The 27,176-nt window shown below is 46.5% G+C and overlaps 1 protein-coding gene across 1 annotated transcript in view; it reads right to left on the bottom strand.

The window, feature by feature from the left end:
- Positions 1 to 27,176, bottom strand: part of LOC140417949 (uncharacterized) — a 226,069-nt gene that overhangs the window by 62,086 nt on the left and 136,807 nt on the right. Inside the window, exon 5 of the mRNA XM_072501382.1 lies at positions 1,784 to 2,286. Coding sequence (XP_072357483.1) covers positions 1,784 to 2,286 — 503 coding nt within the window. The remainder of the gene's footprint in view (positions 1 to 1,783; positions 2,287 to 27,176) is intronic.

Raw genomic sequence — 27,176 nt, 5'->3', positions numbered from 1 at the left:
TATTCTTTATTATTATAATCTTTATTATTGTTACAAATAGGCTTACATTAACACTGCAATGAAAATCCGCTAGTCGCCTCACGCCGGCACCTGTTCAGGTACACAGAGGGAGAATTCAGAAGGTCCAATTCACCTAACAAGCACATCTTTTGGGACTTGTGGGAGGAAAGCCACGCAGTTTTGGGGAGAACGTGGAGACTCCGCACAGACAGTGACCCAAGCCGGGAATTGAACCCGGGTCCCTGGAGCTGTGAAGCAACAGTGCTAACCACCATGTGCCTCCACGCCGCTGTTTCAGTTATGGGGAACAAGGAAATGGCAGAGGAGTTTGTTTTTTGTTTAATATTTTTATTCTCCTTTTTCACATTTTCTGCCAAATTTACACCCACCAACAATAAACAATAATCAGCAACAAATATGTTAATCCCCATAACAATAACAACAATCCCATCCCCCCACCAACCCCCAAACATCAGCCCGCATGTTTACATAAACAAATGACAAAAAGGAATCTGGGATTACCCATAGTCACCCTTAATACAAGCAGCCCCCCTCCCCCCACCCCCCCCCACCCCCATTCCCCCCAACTAATGTTCGATGTTATCCAGTTCTTGAAAGTGCTTAATGAATAATGCCCATGACTTGTAGAACCCCTCCATCCTTCCCCTCAGTTCAAACTTAACCTTCTCACGGGTCAAGTATTCCAACAGGTCCCCCCCGCCACGCCAGGGCACAGGGTGGAGAAGCTGCTCCCAGCAGGATCCGCCTTCAGGCGATCAACGAGACGAAGGCTACAATATCTTCTTCTGCCCCCGTTTCCAACCCTGGCTGATTTGACACCCCGAATATGGCCTCCCGGAGATCCGGATCCAGTTTCACGTGCACCACTTTAGAAATTACCCTAAAAACCTCCTTCCAGTACTCCTCTAGCTTTGGACAGGAACAAAACATATGAACGTGATTCGTGCCCCCCCCCCTTCCCCCCCACCCCCTCCCGCAACGCTCACACACATCCTCTACTCCTTCAAAAAATCGGCTCACCCTCACCCTCGTGAGGTGTGCTCTGTATACCACCTTCAGCTGTATCAGCCCCAACCTCGCACATGAGGTAGAGGCATTTACTCTCCGGAGCACGTCACACCAGAACCCCTCTATAACCTCTCCCAACTCTTCCTCCCACTTTGCTTTGATCCCTTCCAGTGGTGCCTTAGCCTCTTCCAAAATATCTCCGTACACCGCTGACATTACCCCCTTCTCCAGTACCCTGATCGTCAGCACCTCCTCCAGCAATGTGGAGGCCGGTTCCTCCGGGAAGCTCTGTATCTCCTTCCTGGCAAAATCTCGAACCTGCATGTATCTAAACATTTCTCCCTGCTCCAGCCCATACTTAGCTTCCAGCTCCCTCAATCCTGCAAACCGACCTCTAAGAAACAAATCTTTTAGCGTCTTGATCCCCTTCTCTTCCCATTTCCGAAAACTTCCATCCCACCTCCCTGAACACGCTGATGTGTCTGCAGATGCGGTAACGGAGTGAATCCCTTTCCACACTCAGAGCAGGTGAATGGTCTCTCCCCGGTGTGAACACACTGGTGTCTCAGCACGTGTGCAGACCGAGTGAATCCTTTCCCACACTCAGAACAGGAGAACAGCCTCTCCCCAGTGTGAACTCGCCTGTGTTCCTGCAGGCTGCATGAATGAGTGAAAGCCTTCTCACACTCAGAACAGGTGAAAGGCCTCTCCCCAGTGTGTACTCGCTGGTGTGTCAGTAGAGTCGGTAAAGCACCGAATCCCTTACCACACACGGAGCAGGTGAACGGCCTATCTCCAGTGTGAACTCGCTTGTGTCGCAGCAGTTTAGATGAATCACTGAATCCCTTCCCACATCCCGAGCAAGTGAATGGCCTTTCCCCAGTGTGAATTCGCTCATGTTTATACAGGTCTGATGAATTACTGAATCTCTTTACACACTGAGAGCAAGTGAATGGTCTCTCCCCAGTGTGAACCCACTGGTGTTTATACAGGTCTGATGAATTACTGAATCTCTTTACACACTGAGAGCAAGTGAATGGTCTCTCCCCAGTGTGAACCCGCTGGTGTTTATACAGGTCTGATGAATTACTGAATCTCTTTACACACTGAGAGCAAGTGAATGGTCTCTCCCCAGCGTGAACCCGCTGGTGTTTATACAGGTCTGATGAATTACTAAATCCCTTCCCACACTCGGAGCAGGTGAATGGTCTCTCCCCAGTGTGAACCCGCTGGTGTTTATACAGGTCTGATGAATTACTGAATCCTTTCCCACGCTCAAGGCAAGTGAAGGCCTCTCCCCGGTGTGAATTCGCTGGTGGGATTGCAACGTGGATAAATGACTCAAACCGCTTCCACACTCAGGGCAGATGAACGGTCTCTCCCCAGTGTGACTGCGGTAATGAGCCTCCAGTTGTGACGGGTATTTGAATCTCTTGCCACAGTCCCCACATTTCCATGGTTGCTCCATGCAGTATGTGTCTCTCTCCAGGTCCGATGATCAGTTGAAACCTTGTCTTCACAGCGAACACGTGTATGGACTTTCCCCTCTCTGAATGGAGCGATGTTTCTTTGGGCTGTGTAGCTGGTTAAAGCTCATTCAATATCTGCACTGGGACACTCTCACTCAGGTATGTGTGTCTTGGTACTTTTCAGATTGCAAAGTTGCTGAAAATCATTTGAAGCCAACAGATGAGACAAACTTTTCTTCTTCTGGATTCAAAGTCTGATAATATTCAGCCCCAAAGAGTCGAGTGACTCTGTCAGATCGTGTTGTGATGTCTGAGATATCTGACTGGAATTCGTCCTCTTCTAATATACTGTAAAAACAATTTACAAAATACATCACTGTCAGTGCAGGATAGAAATTCAGAACAGACAATTCTAGTTGCTATGGAACATTCTTTCCTCTCTTGTTCCCCAAAAGCTGTGAATCTCCATCGCACACATTCTCCCTCCATTCTCGCTCTGCTTTTCCCAGTAAATACTCAATAATACCGCACTAAAAATGTGTGTAATATACAGGACTTGATTACAGGACTGGAGACTGATGGGGCTGTGAGGGAGATAGTTATTTCAACAGTGAGATGTGAGAGATCTGCAACTCGCTGCCTATGAGGGTGGAGGAAGCACAGACGATCATCATTTCAAAATAAAAGTGAGGAAATAAACTTGCAGAGTAACGGGGATATCGAGGGGGGAATGTGACTGATTGGATTTCTCTACAAAGTCGGCATGGATTGGGCTACTGAATGGAATCCAAGTGTCGTAATCATCATAGAATTTGTATCATAGAATTTACAGTGCAGAAGGAGGCCATTCGGCCAGGCGAGTCTGCACCGGCTCTTGGAAAGAGCACCCTACCCAAGGTCAACACCTCCACCCTATCTCCATAACCCAGTAACCCCACCCAACACTAAGGTCAATTTTGGACACTAAGGGCAATTTATCATGGCCAATCCACCTAACCTGCACATCTTTGGACTGTGGGAGGAAACCGGAGCACCCGGAGGAAACCCACGCACACACGGGGAGGATGTGCAGACTCCGCACAGACAGTGACCCAAGCCAGAATCGAACCTGGGACCCTGGAGCTGTGAAGCAATTGTGTTATCCACAATGCTACCGTGCTGCCCTAAATAAATGTGTCAAACTGAGGGAGCAAATGTCTTTAAGAGAGAGAGAGAGAGCTGGGTCAACCTTTCCAGAATCTGCTCCCTCCCTGGATTCACTTTCTTTCCCTTCAGTTGCTCCGAGTCGCCAATTGAAGGTGAGAATGAGAAAAGAAATGGAAAGGGGGAGAAAATAAAGTGTTTTACTCACAGATGTTGGGGACAGGAGGAGGTTTCAGTCTGTGGGGAGCTCAATCTTCATTCACTCAAAGTCCGCCTTCTGATTAGCTGGAGGATCAGAGTCCTTCCGGTCCACCAACTTTTGCTATTGGTTAATATCGTAACAGGACGTTCAGGGGGGTGGGCTCGACTCTGCACTCTTGAACATGCATAGGCCTGGGTCGCGGGCGCGGTGGATAGAGCGGTTTCATCAACGCTGGGGATTGTGGGAGATGCGGCCGTCATTACTCATCCAAAGCCCAGTCTCCAAACTCCTGGGTGACAAGTAGCGGTGGGAGGGCAGTGACCCCACACTGATACAACGTACACGTGGGTAGTCACTGGATTTGATTGCGAGCCCCCCTTAGCAAAACAGTTTGTTAACTCTAGGTGTAAAGATTTAGATACATGTGTGACATATTGGGGAGGGCAATAAGTGAATGTGAAACTGAACCCGAGAGTCAGCACCTTCAGGGGAGGAGAATTGTGGATAAGCAGCAGGAGTAATTCTGGTGGGAGGATTATTTCTTAATTTCTATCCTGTACTGACAGTGATGACGTTTGCAAACTCATTCATCAGATGGGTGGATTTGAAGACAGAAATTGCAAGCCAGGCACCTCGTTGTCATCTGACAGATTCACTTAATTCATCAGGATCTGAATATCATGAACCATTAAATCTAGAAGGAGAAATTATGATCTGTCAGCTTTCAAATAATTTAACTATTACTTTCACTGGAAAGGCACAAGGACTCACCCAAGTGAGAGTTCCACTGCACTGACTGTGCAAAGCCTGAAATATTATCACAACATTCACATTGAGGAGAAACCTTTCCTGGTGTTCTGTTTGTGGTTGAAACTTCAACTGAGCATTGAACCTGAAGAGACACAAGGACACACACCAACGGAGGAACAATCATCAAGGTCCCCGATAATTTTAATGTCGATTGGGAGAATCAGATTCGCAAAAATATCCTTAAAAATGGGTTCAGAGTCTTTTTGGAACAATTTCTTGGAGCCATACATTTTAGAGCCAACCAGGGAGCAGACTATCCTCGATCTGGTAATGTGCAACAAGACAGGATTAGTCAATAATCTCATCGTGATGGAGCCTCTAAGTCACATTGATCATAATATAATAAAATTCCACTTTCAGTTTGAAGGTGAGAAGTGCTGGTCTAAGGGCGGCACAGTGGAGCAGTGGTTAGCATAGCTGCCTCATGGCGCTGAGGACCTGAGTTCGATCCCGGCCCCGGATCACTGTCCATGTGGTGTTTACACATTCTCCCCATGTCTGTGTGGGTCTCACCCCCACAACCCAAAGGTGTGCAGTGTAGGTGGATTGGCCACGTTAAATTGCCTTTTAATTGGAAAAAAAAGAATGGGGTACTCTAAATTTTTTTTTAAAGTGCTGGTCTAAGTTAAAAACTAAATAAAGAGAACTCTGAAGGGTATGAAGGGAGAGCTGGCGAAAGTGAACTTAGGAAACTAGGTTGAAAATTGGGACATCAGTATGGAAGTGGGTGACTTTGAATAACTCTCAGCAAACATTTATGCCAGAGAGAAAGAAAGGCTGTTTGAGAAGAATGCATCATCCATGGTTAAATAAGGAAGTCAAGGAATGTATTAAATTGAAAGAAACACCATCAAAATCTACAAAGGTTAGTGTTCATTCAAAAGTTGGGCAGATTTTAGAATCAGCAAAGAATGAGTAAAAGATAAGAAACAGGCAGAAATTAGAGTATGAGGGTAAACATTCTCGGACTACAAAAGTAGATAGTAAAGGTTTCTGCAAGTATTTGAAGAGGAAAAGAGTGACTAAATCCAGGTTGGTCCTCTGGAGAGTGAGCCTGGGAAATTGATCATGGAAAACAAAGAAATGATGGAGGCTTGAAACAGGTATTTTGAGTCTATCGTCACGGTACCAGACCGAGAACAATTCACAAAGATAATTGAAAATCGAGAGGTAATAGGGAGGGAGGAACACAGAACAATCACCAGAGAAAAGATGCCAAGAAAACTATTGAACCTAAAGGCTGACAAGTCCCCAGGACTGGGTGACCTGCATTCTTGGGCTTTAAAAAAAGTGGTGGCAAAGAGAGTAGATGTATTGGTTATAATCCCACAAAATTCCTTAGATTCTGGAAAGGTCCCAGTGGATTGGAAAATAGAGAATGTAACACCTCTATTCCAGAAAGGAGGGAGGCAGAAAGCAGGAAACTATAGGCCAGTTAGCCTAACATGTGTGACAGGGAAAGTGCGAGAATCCATTATTAAGGAGGTTACAGCAGATTACTTAGAAAATGTAAACATTATTACTTTTTATTTATAACGAGAACTACCATGAAATATGCAGTAAATGCAACTGGTTAACTACAAGTTAATACCTAATACCCACATCAACCTGCCCCACCCTCTCTCTCTCATACACACACACACACACACACACACACAAGACAGACAACCGCAAAGGGGTGGAAAGGGGCAAAAAAATTCAAAATTGGAGGAAAGAGTCTTTCTTCACAACAAGCTTGCAGATTAAAGTCTTTGGTTTGCAGTCTGTAATGATCTTCTTTGGAGATTCATTCATTCAGGTACTCTCTACATTAAAAATGCAGGAGTCAAACCTTTTCTGGAGAGACACCTTAGTTCACGTCAAACTTTGCTTTCAGTTTGTAGTTTGTCTTTCGGTCCCTGTAGTCTCAGAAGTACAGCACCCACCAGGCTCTCTGGAGAGAGAACCAGCCCTCACATTGGCCTTCTGGGGAGAGTTAGCTGGACCTTTTTGGAGATAGTTAGATGTATCAGCGTGCTGCCAGAGTCAAAACTGATACCAAACTGATATCTTGGGACTCGGAAAAGCGTTCTAGTGGAATAATATCCAATCACCACCTGTTACTGGACAGATCACAGATCTTTGGGCCAATTCATTGGCAACTGGCCAAATCAATCAAATGCACGTTTCATTATGAGATATGCAAGACATAAATCACAAACGTTCAATCCATCCCCATTATACAAGTTACCTACCCAGTCTTTATATTGGTAACTAGTCAGCCCTTAAACCCATGACAAGCATCTGCAATCACATTATCCTTTCCAGGAATATGTACAATTGTAACATTGAACTGTTGTAATAATAAACTCCAATGGAATAATCTTGCGTTCCAGGTTTTAAACGTCTCTACAAATGCAAATAGATTATGGTCTGTGTAACAATGCTTTGCTGATTGTCATGTTGGACATGTACTACGAAGTGCTAAAGGGCTCGTCGCAAGGCCAAGGCTCAATGATGGAATACTTTCTTTGGCACAGACTGAATTTGTTTCTAAAAATACCTCCCTAGCCTCTTTATTCCTTCATTGTTGTCCTGTAGTAGCACTGCCCCATCTCCCAGGTCACTGGCATTTGTGGCCATTTTAAATGGTCTGGAAATGTCTGGGATGGCCAGCAATGGTTCGCCCACCAACATGGATGTCAATCTGTCAAACTCTACTTGGCGTTCTGTGGATCATTGCATTTTTAATTGTTTCCGTTACATATCAAACGTGCTTTTTATTTCAGTTTCTAACTGAGGAGGATGTTGCTTTATTAGTTCAGAATTTCTGATGTTTACTTCATGATTTGTTAACCGAATGCCGCTTGGTGTTTCCATTCAATTCTATTCATACCCTTTCAGCATCTTTGTTATATCTGCCCCTTTCTGGGTGTCGTGCAATGTAAAGATGTGGAAATGCCAACATTCGACTGGAGTGGGCTCAGTAAGAAGTCTTACAACACTAGGTTAAACTCCAACAGGTTTGTTTCGAATCATTAGCTTTCGGAGCACAGCTCCTTCATCACCTGATGAAGGAGCTGTGTTCTGAAAGCACGTGTAATGTAATCAGTCTTTTCTGATTGTCCAATGGATGTTTATCCATATTTCAAAGATTTGCTACAGTCAAACAAAAAGCACTGTTGTCAATGCTGAGGGAAATATTTGGTTCATTTGTAATCCATAAACACTCTCCAACCCCTCCAGCTTTACATCCTCTCTTTTCTTGCGCATGGTTACTTTCAGAAATAAGAACCATTCTTTGTTTTACAGCTTCTACCTCCTCTTTGGAGTTTTCGTAATCACAACTCTTATCCCGATTTAGCAATACAGACCTTCAGAATCAGAGGATAACACATTGTTGGACCCATGCATTTTCTGGTTTTTGTTACCAGATGTGGTGACAGAATCACGACATAGGTCTCCATTCATCTTCCTCTTAGTTTTAAAAGATATTGATGACTGATTATTTAATCTCCTTTGCCATTTGCTCCCTTTAAGAGGCACTGTGGATCTTTAAAAGGATGTGGGTGAACCAGCTTAGTGCCACTTCACGGTCCTTACTGTCCTCGTCCTGACTAACTGATGCTGTGCTATCAAGTATACTTTGCTTCAAAGGAGGCATGCTGTGGGAAATATTTCCCCTGAAGGGGATGGCAATGGATTTACTACAAGGGACTTTAACAAATCACTTTTAGAAAAGTCCAATTCACTTTCTTCCTCCAATTTTCTGCCTTCATTCCGAGCTCTGGGAGAATTACTCGTCATTGGCACAAGATCAGTTAGTGACAGGTCTATTTGGTAATAGCTGTTCATCATCACTTCATAATCAGAAGCAAAATTGAATTTGGTACTCTCGTCTGTCTCTTCATCACTGTCACTACTATTAAATTCAAACTCCTCTTTCCTATGGTCACCTTCAGTCTTAGAATTCTGAGAATCTGGTTCACTATTTGATCTGTGATTAACATCTTTCAACATTTTTCTTTGAGTAATTTAATGCCCAATGAGTTTCTTAATTCCCATATGCCCTACTGTTGGGATTTCATGTGATAACTGCAGTAATTCTCTCAGACCCTCTGTTATCATGGATGAATCTACAACCGTCACTCCTGCCAAATCATTCCTCAAAAGTAAATCTATTCCGTCCACTGGGAATTTCTCAGCCAGCCCAACAACTACTGGACCTGACACTAGATCACACTCCAATTGTACTTTATACAATGGGACTGGAATACAATCTCCACTTTTCCCATTCACTAATTCCTCAGCTTTCATTGAGTCTCTGAAAGAAGAAACAAATCCTTCTCCAGTAAGATAGTTTGCATAGCCCCTGTATCCCTTAAGATTGTTATGAGTTTGGCACATGTTGGACATGTAAAGTCACAGTTTGTGGCTTAAGAAAAGTAGAGGGAAAACAGACTCGATCAAGCAGGATAAGCCAGTGGGTTTTATTAAAGTGGGAGGAAAAAACATTGTCCCAGTGGAAAGGTGCAACAGAGTGTAGAGCCTATTGAGAGGTTGGTGGATAAGCAGGTAACAGAACTTTTTAAGGATATTTGTGAGGGTGAGGTTTACTTTTGTGTACAAGGTGGAGTAGGTGAAGAGATTCAGATCTTGAGGGATACAGGAACAAGTCAATCTTTTTTTTAATAAGCATTTTATTGAGGTATTTATGGTATTACAACGACAACAAAATAAACAATGTACATGTAAATATAAACATAGTGCAAAAGCCGTCTTCCACCCTTACAGGGACCACCTTTACTAACCTCCTAATCTAAACTAAGCGAACCCCCAATCCCCCCCCCCCGCCCCCCTTCTGCTGATGGTTAATTTTCCCCAAAGAAGTCGACGAATGGCTGCCACCTCCGGGCGAACCCTAACATTGACCCTCTCAAGGCAAACTTGATTTTCTCCAAACAGAGAAAGCTAGCCATGTCAGTTAGCCAGGTCACCGTCTTCGGGGGCTTTGGGCCCCTCCAGGCTAATAGTATCCGTCTCTGGGCTACCAGGGAAGCAAAGGCTAGAACGTTTGCCTCTTTCTCCTCTGGATTCCCGGGTCTTCCGACATTCCAAAAATCGCCACCTCTGGACTCGGTGCCACCCTTGTTTTTAACACCTTGGACATGACATCCGCAAACCCCTGCCAGAATCCCCTAAGCATCGGGCATGCCCAGAACATATGGACATGGTTCGCTGACCCTCCTGCACACCTTGCGCACTTATCTTTTACTACAAAGAGCCTACTCATACAGGCCACTGTCATGTGGGCCCGGTGAATGACCTTAAATTGTATCAGGCTGAGCCTGGCACATGTTGTGGACGCATTGACTCTACTCAACCCGTCCACCCAGAGACCATCCTCTATCTCTCCTCCTAATTCCTCTTCCCATTTGTGTTTCAGCTCCTCAGTCTGCGTCTCCTCTGACCCCATAAGTTCTCTATTAATGTCCGAAACCCTCCCTTCTCCCATACACATTCTGGAAACTACCCTGTCCTGTATCCCCCTTGGTGGTAGGAACGGGAAGGTTGAGACCTGCCTGCGCACGAAGTCCCGTACCTGGAGGTACCTAAACTCATTTCCCCTCACCAATCCAAATTTCTCCTCCAGCTTTCTCAGGCTAGAAAAGCTCCCCTCCATAAACATATCTCCCATCCTCTCAATCCCTGCACTCTGCCATCTCCGGAACCCTCCATCTAACCTTCCCAGGGCAAACCGGTGATTATTACAGATTGGAGACCACACCGATGCTCCCTCCACTCCCACATGCCTCCTCAATTGCCCCAAGACCATCAGGGCTGCCACCACCATGGGCTAGTGGAGTACTGTGCTGGAGGGAATGGCAGAGGCGCCGTTATCAATGCCCCCAAACTGGTGCCGTTGCATGATGCCGCCTCCACATGCTCCCATACTGACCCTCCCCCCACCACCCACTTCCTGATCATGGCTATATTCGCCGCCCAATAATAATTACTAAAGTTCAGCAGCGCCGGCCCGCCCTTCCCCTGGCTCTGCTCAAGCATCCCCTTTTTTACTGTCGGGGTTTTACCCACCCACACAAAGCCAGTGATCACCTTATTGACCCGTTTATAGAAGGACCGTGGAATAAAGATAGGGAGACACTGAAACACAAACAGGAACCTTGGGAGGACCGTCATTTTCATAGTCTGCACCCTTCCAGCTAGTGACAACGGAAGCGCGTCCCACCTTCGGAAATCGTCCTTCATTTGATCTACTAATCAGGCCAAATTTAACTTGTGTAGCCGTTCCCATTCCCGCGCCACCTGAATGCCTAGGTATCGAAAGCTTCCCCCTACCACCCTAATCGGCAGTTCCCCCATCACCTCTCCTGTCCTTTGCATGGATCACAAACATCTTATTTTTCCCCATATTCAGTTCATAATAACTGGCCAAATACCCCCAGAATCCTCATAATTTCTTCCATCACCTCTAGTGGGTCCAAAATATATAGGAGCAGGTTGTCTGCATATAGCGAGACTCTGTGTTCCACTCCCCCCCCGGACCAGCCCCTTGAGGCTCTCAGCGCAATTGCCAGCGGCTCTATGGCCAACGCTAACAGGAGTGGGGAGAGGGGGCATCCCTGTCTCGTCCTCGATGCAGCCTGACATAGTCCGATGTTGACCTGTTCGTCCGTACGCTCACAACAGGAGCCTGGTACAACTGCCTGACCCAGTCAATAAAGCCCCGTCCTAATCCAAACCACCCCAGTACCTCCCGCAGATATTCCCATTCCACCCAATCAAATGCCTTCTCTGCATCCATTGCGACCACTACCTTCACGTCCCTACCTTCTGGGGGCATCATAATCACATTTAACAACCTTCTTATGTTGGCCGCCAACTGCCTACCCTAAACAAATCCTGTCTGGTCCTCCACAATCACGTCCGGAATGCAGTCTTCAATCCTAGAGGACAAGGTTTTGGCCAGCAGTTTGGCGTCCACATTTAGTCAGGATATCGGCATATAGGTTCCGCATAGCTCAGGGTCCTTGTCCCGCTTCAGGATCAATGAGATAGTGGCCTGTGACATTGTCGGGGGAAGCATCCCAGGTTCCCTTGCCTCATTGTATGTCCTCATCAACAGTGACCCCAATATCTCAGAGAACTTTTTATAGAACTCCACTGGGTACCCGTCCGGACCCAGGGCTTTACCCCACTGCATGGCCTTCAGTCCCTCGGCTATTTACTCCAACCCGATTGGGGTCCCCAGCCCTTCTCCAAACCCCCCGTCCACCTTCGGGAACTTCAGCCCCCCCTAAAAAGTGCCTCATCCCCTCCGACCCAGCTGGGGGTTCCGACCCATACAACTTGCTGTAATACTCCTTGAACGCCTTATTCACCCCTGCTGAGTCTCCAACTAGTTTCCCGTCCCCATCATTTACTTTCCCTCTCTTCCTGGCTGCCTCCCTCTTTCTAAGCTGCTGTGCAAGCATTCTGCTGGCCTTCTCACCATGTACATATATCGCCCCCTCACATTCCTCAGCTGCTCCATCACCTTCCCTGGAGTTAACAAGCCGAACTCCGCCTGTAGCCTCCGTTGCTCCCTTAGAAGCCCTGCCTCTGAGTTCTCCGCATACCTCCTGTCGACCGGCAATATCTCCTTGATCAGTCCGTCCGTCTCTTGCTCTCTTTCTGTGGGCCCATATCGAGATCAGCTACCCTCTAACCACCGCCTTCATTGCCTCCCAGGCACCACCGCCGAAACCTCACCTGTGTCGTTGATTTCCAGGTAGTTCTGAATATATTTGAGCAAGTCAATCTTTAATGGTGAGAATTGGTTTGGGAGGGGTTTTGGCAGAAAATGTGGTAATTTGTGGAATATGGGGTTGGTTTAGCACAGTGGGCTAAATAGCTGGCTTGTAATGCAGAACAATGCCAGCAGCGCGCGTTCAATTCCTGTACCGGCCTCCCCGAACAAGCGCCGGAATGTGGCAACTAGGGGCTTTTCACAGTAACTTAATTGAAGCCTACTTGTGACAATAAACGATTATTATTATTTAGTGGTGAGAGCAGTAGTGTGCCACTATGTAAGGGATGGTGAGAGAGTTCAGTGAAAAGTGGTGAAGTGTAGGAGTAAAAGAAAAATTACCTTTTTAGGATAAGATTTATCCTAGATAATAATATACCTGGATCACAGGTGGGAGTGCAACCTACTATGGTTGAAAAGCCAGTGGAAAGTGGAACTGAGATGTTGCAAGAAATAGATCCAGGAGTGTTTCCTAATTGTGTGGTAATCAGATCACAAAACCACTGGTTAAGACAGGAGGAAGATAATTTGAGGAGTGCCAATAGGGAGGCTGAGGTTCAGTTGTCAGAAAACATGTTTGATCAGATGGTTGGTAAAAACAAGAGCAGGTGGTGGATGAAGCGGATAATTTTAGTTCAAGCAAGTTGGTTCAATGGGGAGAATGTGCAGATCCGCAGGCAGTGACCCAAGCCGGGAATCGAACCTGGGTCCCTGGTGCTGTGATGCAACAGTGCTAACCACTGTGCTACCATGCCACACTGGTAGTGACACAAGAGGTGATTATACTAGTATCTGGTCAGGACTGGAGCTATCTCACAGTTTTATAGAGAGCATCGTCTGTGGTGGAGGCTGAAGAGCTTGTACAAATGTAGCCAGAATGTTCAGCAAACATTTGCATGCACTGACTGTTGTTTTGCACTGTCCAAATGCACCAGCACTTACCCATTATTTTTGGCTATCCTCAACAGACACAGAGTACAAAGCAGCTGATAAATGTGAAGAACAGATGATGAATGCTGCAGCATCGATAGCAACCTGTCTGACCATCAAGTGAAGAATTCTGCTGTCAGAGCCAGGCAACTACATATCACTGAATTGTGTTTTTAAAATTTAGAGTATCCAATTATTTATTTCTAATTAAGGGGCAATTTAGCATGGCCAATCCACCTATCTTGCACATCTTTGGGTTGGGGGGGTGAGACCCATGCAGACACGGGGAGAATGTGCAAACTCCACATGGACAGTAACCCAGGGCCAGGATCGAACCTGGGACCTCGGCGCCGTGAGGCAGCAGTGCTGACCACTGTGCCACCATTCTGCGCATTTATCACTGAATTGTTGATGAAGCTTTTCTTGTGTAATCTTGGGAGGCCACCCTGATCTTTGAAATCTCTCTCGCTCGAAGTAGCGGTTACATTTATGCTAATGACTGTGACATGTGAGAAGACTAAAATGGACTATACTCATGTGTAGGTTAGCCTGTTGAAAAATGTAAAATGTTATTATAGAGTATAAGTTGCATGTAATCATAAGAAATGTTTAAAGTTAAAACGTTTTTAGAAAAATAAAGCCATCTGCATACATAGCTGGTTCATTTTTTTAAAGGGGCGGTGTGACAATTGGAAGATTTTAGGAAAATTTTGATCATAAATGTATTGGGCAATTTAAGGGTTAAAAGCATCGGGTTAAAGTGTGATTCACTGCAGTGGTCCTGTTTTTATTTTAAAGAAGGATCCTGTTTTGCAGGCCGTGGGTGTTTTTAGTAGCCAGGTGAAATTGACAAAATAATGTGTTTTTCAGTCTGGGCTATTGGACTGTGGTTTGACTGGGTAAGTACTTGTGGAATTTCTGTACTTTGGAGTCGACAGAGGTGATTTGTTTTCCAGCTTGGGGAGATGGGGTCATTGCTGGGTGGAACCGAGGAAGGCAGAAAGACATTTTAAAAATCTTTAGAAAGCAGTTTTTGGGGAAAGATTTGGAGGAGTTGAATTCTCGGTCCACAATTCTCCCACAGTGAGACAGATTGAGAGCTGTATCTTTCTTTTCCTGTTATTTAATGAGAGATTCAGTAGTTGTGGTTAAATGGGTGATTGTAAGCTGTTGTTTTTGGGTGTGATGTTAAAATGTTTAATATTGTTGCCATAATAAAACTTTATTTTAAAAATAACCAAGCTCTATTTCTTCATGTGATCACTCCTGGAAACATTCTTTCCGCACAGTCTGACAAATAAACTGAAATATTGGGGGTTTGGTCCAGTATCCTAGACACTGTTGGGGTCTGGTCTGGGATCGGAATAGTGACCGATGTAACAATTGATTTAAAAAAAAATTTTTTAAATAAATATATTTTATTGAAGTTTTTCGATCAAACAAAATTTTCCCATTTTACAACTTTGTAATAATATATACATTGATTGTTTAAAAAAAAAAAATGCTAACTAACAGCAACTGCCAACAACAAAATAAGAAACAACAGAAATAGTAACTAAAATAGTAACTTTGTAACATCTAATATAAATAACTAATACATAAACACACACATAAAACCCCTGAGGACCCAAATGAGCCCCCCCCCCCCCCCCCCCCCCCCCCCCCCCGGCTGCTGCTGCTACCTTTCCTATTTTCCCTTATCGCTCTGCGAGATAGTCGAGGAACGGTTGCCACCGCCTGGTGGACCTCTTAGTGCGTACTTTATCCGCTCCAATTTTGTGAACCCTGCCATGTCATTGATCCAGGCCTCCACCCCCGGGGGCTTAGCCTCTTTCCACATAAGTAGAATCCTTCGCCGGGCTACTAGGGGCGCATAGGCCAAAACATCGGCCTCTCTCGCCTCCTGCACTCCCGGCTCATCTGCAACCCCAAATATAGCCAACCCCCAGCCTGGTTCGACCCAGACCCCCACCACCTTTGAAATCACTTTTGCCACACCCACCCAGAATTCATGCAATACCGGACATGACCAAAACATGTGGGTGTGGTTCGCCGGGCTTCCCGCTCATCTCCCGCACCTATCCTCCATTCCAAAAAATCTACTCAGCCTTGCTCCAGTCATATGCGCCCTGTGTAGAACCTTGAATTGTATCAGGCTGAGCCTGGCACACGAGGACGAAGAGTTTATTCTACTTAGGGCATCTGCCCACAGCCCCTCCTCAATCTCTTCCCCCAGCTCCTCCTCCCATTTTCCCTTCAGCTCCTCTACCATCGTCTCCCCCTCGACTTTCATTTCCCTTTTTATATCTGACACCTTACCATCACCCACCCATGCCCCCAAAATCACTCTGTCCTGGATCTCTTGCGCCGGGAGCTGCGGAAATTCCCTCACCTGTTGCCTCATAAATGCCCTCACTTGCATATAGCGAAATGCATTCCCAGGTGGCAACCCATATTTTTCTGTCAGTGCTCCCAGACTCGCGAACGTCCCGTCTAAGAACAAGTCCTTCAATTTCGCAATTCCTGCTCGCTGCCAAGATTTAAATCCCCCATCTATCCTTCCCGGGACGAACCTATGGTTGTTCCTTATCGGGGACCACACTGAGGCACCCGTCACTCCCTTATGTCGTCTCCACTGCCCCCAAATTTTCAGAGTTGCCACCACTACTGGGTTTGTGGTGTATTTTTCCGGGGAGAACGGTAACGGCGCCGTCGCCAGTGCTTTTAGACTAGTTTCCCTACAGGATGCCATCTCCAGTCTTTTCCACGCCGCTGCTTCCCCTTCCCTCATCCACTTACATATCATTGACACGTTGGCGGCCCAATAATAATCACTTAGACTCGGCAGTGCCAGTCCCCCTCTGTCCCTACTGTGCTGCAGGAACCTCCTCTTTACTCTTGGGGTCTTTCCAGCCCACACAAAGCTCATAATACTCTTGTCCACCTTCTTAAAAAAGGCCTTTGTAATCAGTACAGGGAGGCACTGGAACACAAAAAGAAACCTCGGAAGGACCACCATTTTAACCGCCTGCACCCTGCCCGCCAATGACAGGGGCGCCATGTCCCACCTCCTAAAGTCCTCTTCCAGCTGCTCTACCAGTCGTGCCAAGTTAAGCTTATGCAAGGTTCCCCAGTTCCTGGCCACCTGGATCCCTAAATACCGGCAATCCCTTGTTACCCTCCTCAACGGGAAATCGTCCATTCCCCTGCCCTGTTCCCCGGGGTGCATCACAAACAGTTCACTCTTTCCCATATTCAATTTATATCCTGAAAATCCTCCAAACTCCCTGAGTGTCTGCATTATCTCAGGCATCCCCTCCACTGGGTCCGCGACATACAACAACAAATCATCCGCGTATAATGACACCCAATGCTCTTCTCCTCCTCTAAGTACCCCCCTCCACTTCCTAGAGCCCCTCAGCGCTATGGCCAGTGGCTCAATTGCCAACGCAAACAGTAACAGGGACAGGGGACATCCCTGTCTTGTACCCCTATATAGTTGGAAGTGTTCAGATTGTTGCCTATTTGTAATCACACTTGCCACCGAGGCCCTGTACAGGAGCTGAACCCATCTAATGAACCCCTCTCCAAATCCAAATCTCCTCAGTACTTCCCACAGGTAGTCCCACTCCACTCTATCAAATGCTTTCTCTGCATCCATCGCCACCACTATCTCCGCCTCCCCCTCCGGTGGGGGCATCATCACCACCCCCAGCAGCCTCCGTATATTAGCATTCAATTGCCTCCCTTTAACAAACCCCGTTTGATCATCATGCACCACCCCAGGGACACAGTCCTCTATCCTCGTCGCCATCACCTTGGCCAAAAGCTTGGCATCTACGTCAAGAGGGAGATAGGCCTGTATGACCCGCACTGCAGCGGGTCTTTGTCTCTTTTCAGGATCAGCGATATCGTCGCCTCCGACATCGTCGGGGGTAGTGTCCCCCTTTCCCTAGCCTCATTAAAGGTTCTCGTCAGAAGTGGGGCCAGCAGGTCCACATATTTCCTATAGAACTCCACCGGGAACCCATCCGGTCCTGGGGCCTTCCCTGCCTGCATGTTCCCAATTCCTTTTACCACCTCCTCCAACTCAATCTGCGCTCCCAGTCCTGTCATCTCCTGTTCCTCAACCTTCGGGAACTCCAGCTGGTCTAGGAAACGCATCATTCCCTTCCGGGGGTTGAGCCTTATATAGCCTCTCGTAAAATACCTTAAACACCCCGTTCACCCTCTCCGCTCCCCGTTCCATCTTTCCGTCCTCGTCTCTAACCCCTCCGATCTCTCTCGCCACCCCCCTCTTCCTAAGTTGTTGGGCCAGCAGCCGGCTCGCCTTCTCTCCATATTCATACTGCACTCCCTGTGCCTTCCTCCATTGTGCCTCCCCCTTACCGGTGGTCAACAAGTCAAAGTCCGTGTGCAATCTCCATCTTTCCCCGTATAGCCCTTCATCTGGAGCCTCCGCATATTGCCTATCCACCCTCAAAATCTCCCTCAACAATCTCTCCCTTTCTTTACCCTCTTGTTTCCCCTTATGGGCCCTTATGGCGATCAGCTCCCCTCTAACCACCGCCTTCAGCGCCTCCCAGACCACTCCCACCTGGACCTCGCCGTCATCATTAATCTCTAGGTACCTTTCAATACATCCCCTCACCCTTACACATACCCCATCGTCCGCCAACAGTCCCATATCTAATCTCCAGATGGGCGCTGTTCCTTTTCCTCTCCTACTTCCAGATCTACCCAATGTGGGGCATGATCTGAAATGGCTATAGCCGAATACTCCGTTCCTGCCACCTTCGGGATCAGCGCCCTTCCCAGGACAAAGAAGTCTATCCGGGAGTACACTTTGTGGACATGGGAGAAGAAGGAAAACTATTAACTCCTTGGCTTAGTAAATCTCCAGGGATCCACTCCTCCCATCTGCTCCATAAAGCCCTTAAGCACCTTGGCCACTGCCGGCCTCCTCCCGGTCCTAGATCTGGACCAGTCCAGCCCTGGGTCCAGCACCGTGATGAAGTCCCCCCCCCATTACCAACTTTCCCATCTCCAGATCCGGGATGCGCCCCAACATACGCTTCATAAAGTTCACGTCTTCCCAGTTCGGGGCATATACATTCACCAGCACCACCGCCTCACCTTGCAATCTGCCACTCACCATCACGTACCTACCCCCACTGTCCGCCACTATGGTCTTCGCCTCAAACAATACCCGTTTCCCCACCAGTATTGCCACCCCTCTATTTTTCGCATCCAAGCCCGAGTGGAATACCTGTCCCACCCATCCTTTTCTTAATCTGACCTGATCCGCCAGTTTCAGGTGCGTCTCCTGAAGCATGACCACGTCTGCCTTTAGCTTCTTTAGGTGCGCAAGTACCCTTGCCCTCTTAATCGGCCCGTTCAACCCTCTCACGTTCCAAGTGATCAACCGGGTTGGGGGGCTCTTTACCCCCCTCCCCGCCGTCGACTAGCCATCCCCTTTTTTAGACCAGCTCTTCACCCGGTTCCCACGCAACCGCTTATCCCCCCCGACGGCGCCCTCCCGTCCCGACCATCCCATCCCGTAACAGCTCCCCCTTCCCCTTAGCAGCAGCAACCCAGTTAAACCCCCCTCCCTCCCCCCCACCCCCTCCCTAGATCACTCTCTAGCTTAGTTGCTCCCCCATATTGCTTCCGGAAGTCAGCAAACTCTGGCTGACCTCGGCTTCCCCCGTTTATCCTTAGCCTCCCATTATGTGAGGCGCCCTTATCCCGCCACAATTTCCATAGCGTGGGAACAAAGCCTGCGCTTCCCTCTCGGCCCCACCCCTGATGGCGCAGCTCCCTCGCTCCTTCCCCTTCCCCACCGGCGCCCACATTTCTTTGTGTGTCCCCCCCTTCGAGGGGAAAGAAAGTTGTCCCCCATCTGATTCACAGTCCCTTACCACCACCTCACTCCTTCATTTCAAACACTCTTTCTCCAATCTAGTCCAACTTCTCCTCTTCAATAAATGTCCATGCCTCTTCTGCCATCTCGAAGTAGTGGTGTTTACCCTGGTATGTAACCCACAGTCTTGCCGGCTGCAACATTTCGAACTTCACTTTCCTCTTGTGGAGCACCGCCTTGGCCCGATTGAAACTCGCCCCCCTTCTCGCCACCTCCGCACTCCAATCCTGATACACGCGGATCACCGCGTTCTCCCACCTGCTGCTCCGTGTCTTTTTCGCCCATCTCAGGACCATCTCCCTGTCCTTGTAGCGGTGGAACCTCACCACTATTGCTCGAGGTATTTCTCCTGCCTTTGGTCTTCTCACGAGGACTCGATACGCTCCCTCCACTTCCAGGGGGCCCGTTGGGGCCTCAGCTCCCATTAAGGTATGGAGCATCGTGCTCACATACGCCCCAACGTCGGCTCTCTCTGCCCCTTCGGGAAGACCCAAAATTCTTAAGTTCTTCCTCCTCGAGCTATTTTCCAGGGCTTCCAGTCTCTCCATACACCTTTTATGCAGTGTCTCGTGCGTCTCTGTCTTCACCACCAAGCCCTGTATCTCGTCCTCATTTTCGGCAGCTTTTGCCTTCACTCCACGGATCTCCATCTCTTGGGTCTTCTGCGCCTCCTTTAACCCCTCAATCGCCTGCAGCATCGGCGCCAGGACCTCCTTCTTGAGCTCCTCCACATATCGCCGGAGGAACTCCTGCTGTTCCAGGCCCCATACAATCTGGCCTCCCTCCACCGCCATCTTGCTTCTCACTTCCCTTCTTTGCCGCTGCTCCAGAGGATCCTCCGCAATCTGGCCACTATTATCTCTTCTGTCCATTCACATCCGGGGGGACTCCCTTCTATGTCGCCTCACAGTGGGTTTAGCCTTCGAAAATTGCCGTTGGGGCTCCCGACAAGAGCCCAAAAGTCCGTTAAAACGGGAGGTGCCGAAACGTGCGACTTAGCTGGTCATCGCCGCACCCGGAAGTTGTAACAATTGATTTGACTTCCATTTCCCAGTCAGTCCTCCAGCACCTACCTGACTCTCAATTAGTGCAACGCCCATGGCAGTTTTCCAACTGGGATGCAGGCCCTGTTATTTTCAGCTAATTTCAGCCCTCAGCTCTGTCACCCAGCTGTCATTGATATGATCAATAGAGAGACGGAAAGGTGCCCGAGGAGAAAGTGGATAGTTAAAACTTGTGGCTCGAAATCAATACTTCAACATTTGTCAGTTAAATCCATGTTATTTATACTGGGGGTTTTAATTATTAGATTGAGGGGTCGGAGGCAAAGGGTGGAGGGTTTTAAAGTATAACTTTTCTTTTCTAACTAGTGTCCGCCATGGCTCAGGGGGCAGCACTATCACCTCTGGATCAGAAGGCTAAAACCCAGTACGGGACCTGTGGACAAAAACCTTTTCCAACATTCCTTGTCCCAGCACGGAGGAAGTGCTGCACTGTCAGAACAGCCTTCTTTCAAATAAGATGTTAAACTGATCTGCCCCTCTCAGGTGAATGTAAAAGTTCCCACAGCCACTATTTTGAAGAAGAGCAGGGGAGTTATCCCCGGTGTCCTGGTCAATATTTATCCCTCAATCAACATCACTAAAACCAGATCATCTGCTCATTATCACATTGCTGTGTGTGGGATCTTGCTGTGTGTAAATTGGCTGCTGTGTTTCCTACATTACAACAGTGACTACACTTCAAAAGTACTTCATTGGCTGTAAAGCACTTTGGGACATCCTGTGGTTGTGAAAGGCGCTATAGAAATGTAAGTTTTTAAATTGAAGGTTTATGTTTTCTGATCTTATCTGGAACTTAATTGATTTCAGCCACACCCAACTTACCATTTAATAAATTCACTTTGGTTCAGACAAGACTTTAACCAATTAAGATAAAATCAGAATTCTCCGGATAGTAAATTTTAAAATAAGTTTATTAAATGAAAATATTTACTGAACAACTTTAAGACATCAACTTTTACAACTTCATGTGGGTGATCAGTCTGTAGACGCATAACCCTCTCTGGCTCCTTCTTTGACAGTAATTTCCTTAGAACTCAGCCTCGGGAGTCTTCAGTACTTGGTCAGCAAGGAAGACTTTCGGAACCTCTACTTTTATCCCCAAAGTGACCATTACCGCACGTCAGAGTTGGGCCTGTTGTAACACGGCAATTGGTCAATTTGGTCACTGAATTAATTTAATTGGATTCCCAATTACTGACACCACCTTCTCTCATTATCTTAGACAAGAATACATTAGAACTGTTTCATACTATCCCTTTATCTGATTCTATACAATCCCTTATTCATACAGTTTCAAATGTTGAGGCTAATCAGAACTTGAAGGTCTCTCTTGCCAGTACATTTATCCTCATTGCACATTCTTTACATACACAGCAATTAAGCTTTTACAGCAAATGAAAATCAGGGTACGATCTAATGGTCACGATGCGCAAGGTGCAAATCCAAGTGCGCCACTTAGATCGCAGGAGAGTCCGAAATCAGGCACCGCACTAAGCGCCAATCGGTTTCAGATCTAACCGGCCTATTCCCATTGGAGAGATCAGAATACAGTTAAGACCAATCTCCATCCCATTAACGGGAAGGACACCCTATGTAAAGGCCTTGATATAAGCGACTCCCCAGTCAGTCACATGAAAGCCAATTAGTATTGGCCCACACAGACAAGAGCCAGGCGTCACGGTTCCCGAGGGGTTCCCTGGCCATTGGAGGCCCATGAGTGGTGAGGGTTAGGGCAGGGTGTCCCTCCCGGCCCAGCCCCTGGGATGTGTGCACTTGGCACTGCCAGTCTGGCACCGCAAACCTGGGAATTTCACACTCTGCCCATTCATGAAGATCACTCATAAAGACTGAGTCTTGATTTTGTGCAACAACCATGTCTTTCTCTCCATTTCAAGTCCCCTGTGAAAATCCAAACACATATCGTAAATTATTAGATTTAAAACAGAACGAGTTGTTGGGATTCACTGCCTGACAATGGTGCAGGAAGTAAATTCAACAGCAAATTTCAAATGGGAACTGGACAGATTCTGGAGGAAAAGAAACTTTACGGGCAATGGGACTAATTAGATACCTCACTCAATGAGCTAGCATGGGAACGATGGGTGGGATGGCCTCTTTCTGTGCTCACTGAGACTCGTTTGCATTTGAAGAAAGTGGGAAATACCGTGAACACACTTCCTACGATGCGGGTAGAAGCAGAGATGATGGAATGTTTCCAAAGGGAAATTGGATGGGCTTTTGAGGGAAATAAACTGACACGGAAAGGGGGATAGAACGGGGCAATGGTTTGATCTACAGTGATCAACAAGTTGTAAATCTTTGTAATTCTATACCCAGAGGGCTTTGGGAGCTCAGTCATTGAGTGTGTTTAAAGCAGAGGCTGACAGATTTCTAAATCCCAATAACACAAAGGGATATGGGGATAGTGTGGGGAAAAAGGCATTGAAGTGGATGATCAGCCATGATCGTATTGAATGGTGAAACAGGCTCGACGGGCTGAATTGCCAACTCCTGCACCTATGTATTGAATGGTGGAGCTGGCTCGACGGGCTGAATGGACAACTCCTGCTCCTATGTTCCAATGGTACAAAGATAGGTAGGAAAGCAAATTGTGAAGAGGACATAAGGAGATTAAAAAGGTACATGTTAAATGAGTGGAATAAGATCTGCCAAATGGAGAACGTGGGAAAATGTGTAATTGTCCATGTTGGCCAGAAGAATAAAAAAGCTTATTATCTAATCAGTGAGAGATTGCAGAGCTCTGAGATTCAGAGGGATCTGGGTGTCCAAGAGCATGAATCACAAAAGGCGAGTATACAGGTACAGCAAGTAATTAGGAAAGCTAATAGAATGTTATTGTTTATTGTGAGGGGAATTGAATACAAAAGTAGGGAGGTTATGCTTCAGTTATACAGGACATTGGTGAGACCACATCTGGAGCACTGTGTACAGTATTGCTCTCATTTAACAAATGATGTAAATGTGTTGGAAGCAGTTCAGAGAAGGTTTACTGGACTCATACCTGGAATTGGAGGCTGGTCTTATGAGGAATGATTGGACAGGCTGGGCTTGTGTCCGATGGAGTTTAGGTGTCGTGATTGAACTGTATAAGATCCTGAGGGGCCTTGACAGGGTGGATGTGGAAAGGATGTTTCCTCTTGTGGGAGAATCTAGAAATTGGAGTCACTTAAATGGGCAGAGGAGAACTTTATCTCTCAGAGGGTTGGGAGTCTTTGGAACTCTCTTTCTCAAAGGGCAGTGGAAGCAGAGTCTTTGAATATTTTTAAGTCAGAGCTGGATAGATTCTTGAAAAGCAAGGGGGTGAAAGTTTATCAGAGGTAGATGGGAATAAGACCACACGAAGATCATAAGGAATAGGAGTAGGCCATTCGGCCCTTCCAGCCTGCTCCACCTTTCAATAGGATCATGGCTGAAACCAACATTCCTCACGTTCACTTTCCTGCCCTTTACCCATAATCCTTGGTTCCCTCACAGATCAAGAATCTATCTCAGCCGGGAAGCATGGTGGCGCAGTGGCTAGCACTGCTGCCTCAAGGTGCCAAGGTCCCAGGTTCGATCCCGGCTCTGGGTTACTGTCCATATGGAGTTTGCACATTCTCCCCATGTTTGTGTGGGTTTCGCCCCCACAACCCAAACATGTGTAGGATAGGTGGATTGGCCAAGCTAAATTGCCCTTTAATTGAAAAAAAAATGAATTGGGCACTCTAAATTTATATTTAAAAAAGGAAGAAAAGAATCTATCTCAGCCTTAAATATACACAAGGACTCTGTCCCAATAACTCCCAGTTGCAAAGACTCTCAGAAGAAATTCCTCCTCATCTCAGTTGTAAATTGACATCTCTTTATTCTGAGGCTATGCCCTCTGGTCCTAGATTCTCCCATGAGGGAAACATCCTCTCCGCATTTACCCTGTCAAACCCCTTAAGAATCCTGGATGTTTCAATGAGATCACCTCTCAATCTTCTAAATTCCAATGAGTAGAGTCCCAACCTGTTTAACCTTTGCTCCTCAGGCAACCCCTCCAGAATGGGGATCATCACAGTGAACCTTCTCTGAACAGCCTCCAATAAAATAATATCTTTCCTTAATTAAGGGGACCAAAACTGGTCTCAGTTCTCCAGATGTGGTGTCACCAGTACCTTGTACAGCTGCAGCAAGACTTCCTGACTCTTATACTCCAGCCCCCTTGGAATCAGGGCCAACATTCCATTAGCCTTCCTGATTACCTGCTGCATCTGTCTGCTAGCTTTCTGTGTTTCGTGCACAAGTTCCCCCAAGTCCCTTTGTGTTGCAGCTTTCTGCAGTTTTTCTCCATTTAAATAATACTGATCTTTTGTTCTCCCTTCCAAAATGAACTTCACATTTTCCAAAATTATGCTCCATGTGGCAACTTTTTGTCCACTTGCTTAACCTCTCAATATCTCTTTGCAAACTGTTTGTATCACCCTCGCAACTTGCCTTTCCACCTATTTTTGTCTTCAAATTTGGGCACAGTACCTTCGCTTCCTTCCTCCAAGTCATTAATATAAATTGTACACAGTTGCGGTCCCAGGACTGATCCCTGTGGTACCCCACTGGTTATAGGTCACCAACCTGAAAAAGAACCCCTTATCCCCACTCACTGTTTCCTGCTCATTAACCAATTCTCTATCCATGCCAACACCATGGGTTCTTATCCTCATGACTTAACGTTTTGTGAGATACCTTGTCAAAGGCCTTCTGGAAGTTTAAATACAACACATCTACTGGTCCCCCTCTATCCACTCTGGTTGAGACTTCCTCGAAACACTCTGATAAATTAGTCAGACACGGTTTCCCTTTCACAAAGCCATGCTGACTCTGCTTGATTAGATTATGATTTTCTCAATGTGCTGCTATTACTTCCTAATAATTGATTCCAACATTTTTTTCAATAATAAATGTTAGGCTAATTGTCCTATAGTGTCTCATTGTTTTCCTCCCTTCCATTCTGATTAGGGGGGTTGTCACATTGGCAGTTTTCCAATCCTCTGGTACTTCTACAGAATCCAAGGATTTTTGGAAAATTGCAATCAATGCACCCACTATCTCTGTAGACATTTCTTTTAGGATCCTAGGATGCAGCCATCCAGGGGACTTATCTTATCCCCATTAGTTTGTCCAAACAACTTCTCCAGTGATGGTATTTAATTGCTTCCTCCATATTCTTTAGTATTAATGGGATATTCGAAGTATCTTCCACCGTAAAGACTGATGCAAAATATCTGTTTAACTCCTCTGCCATTTCCTTGTTCCCCATAACTGACACAGCGGCATGGAAGCACAGTGGTTAGTACTGTTGCTTCACAGCTCCAGGGACCTGGGTTCAATTCCCGGCTTGGGTCACTGTCTGTGTGGAGTCTGCACGTTCTCGCCAAAACTGCGTTGGTTTCCTCTGGGTGCTCCGGTTTCCTCCCACAAGTCCCAAAAGACGTGCTTGTTGGGTGAATTGGACATTCTGAATTCTCCCTCCGTTACCTGAACAGGTGCCGGAGTGTGGCGACTAGCGGATTTTCACAGTAAATTCATTGCAGTCTTAATGTAAGCCTACTTGTGACAATAATAAAGTTGATTATAATAAAGAATATTATTACGATCTCCCAAGACTTATTTTCTAAGGAGCCTCTGTGGAGTTGAGGTTTCAATCAGATCAGCCGGGAACTTACTGAATGGTGGAGCAGGCTCGAGGGGCCGATTGGCCTACTGCTGCTCCTAATTCATATGTTATCACTTCCTTTATAATAGATTGTAGCATTTTCCCTCCAACGGATGTCAGGCTAATGGGTCTGTGGTTCCCCGTTTTCTCTCTCTCCTTAAATCGTGGGGATACATTTCCCACCTTCCAATCTGCAGGAACCATTCCAGAATCTATAGAATTTTGAAAGATGACGACCAATGTATCCACTGTCTCTACAGCCGCCTCTTTCAACACTCTGGGATGGAGAGAAGCTTTTGGGGATTTATTCACTTTCAATCCCATTATTTTCTCTAGTCCTGCTTTTTTACTAATACTAATCTCTTTCAGTTCCTCGTGTTCACTAGTCCCTTGGTTCTCTCGTGTTTTGGGGACAATTTCTGTATCTTCCTCCGTGAAGACAGACACACATTGTTTAGTTTCTCTGCCATTTCCTTATTCCCCATTATAAACTCTCCTGTCTCTGCCTGGAATGGACCCACATTGGTCTTTGCTAATCTTTTCCTTTTCCGATAGGATCTTTTCCAGTACTCCCCAGTTTGCTCTCATATTCTATTTTCTCTTTACCAGTTTCTTGGTCCTCCTTTGCTGAATTCTAAAACAAGTTCCCAATCCTCAGGCTCACTACTCTCTTGTCTCCTCCATTGATCTAATGGAATCTTTAACTTTTCTTGTTAGCCACTTTTTTCTGTGTAAAAAACTTCCCTCACACGTCTCCTCTAAACTTTTCCCCTCGCACCTTAAACCTATGTCACCCGGTAATTGACTTTTCCAACTTGGGAAAAAGCTTCTGACTATCCACTCTGTCCATGCCACTCAGAATTTTGTAAATTTTTATCAGGTCGTCCCTCAACCTCCGTCACTCAAGTGAAAACAATCCGAATTTATCCAACCTCTCCTGACAGATAATACCCTCCAGGCCATGCAACATCCTGGTAAACCTCCTCTGTACTCTCTCCAAAGCCTCCACATCCTTTAGGTAATGTGGTGACCAGAATTGTAGGCAATATTCCACGTGTGGCCTAACTATGGTTCTGTACAGCTGCAGCATGACTTGCCAATTTTTATACTCAATGTCCCGAC

This window comes from Scyliorhinus torazame, chromosome 5 (assembly GCF_047496885.1).
Source record: "Scyliorhinus torazame isolate Kashiwa2021f chromosome 5, sScyTor2.1, whole genome shotgun sequence".
NCBI classification, from domain to species: domain Eukaryota; kingdom Metazoa; phylum Chordata; class Chondrichthyes; order Carcharhiniformes; family Scyliorhinidae; genus Scyliorhinus; species Scyliorhinus torazame.
Note: the sequence above shows the minus strand (reverse complement) of the source record. Positions and strands in the feature narration are given on the sequence as shown.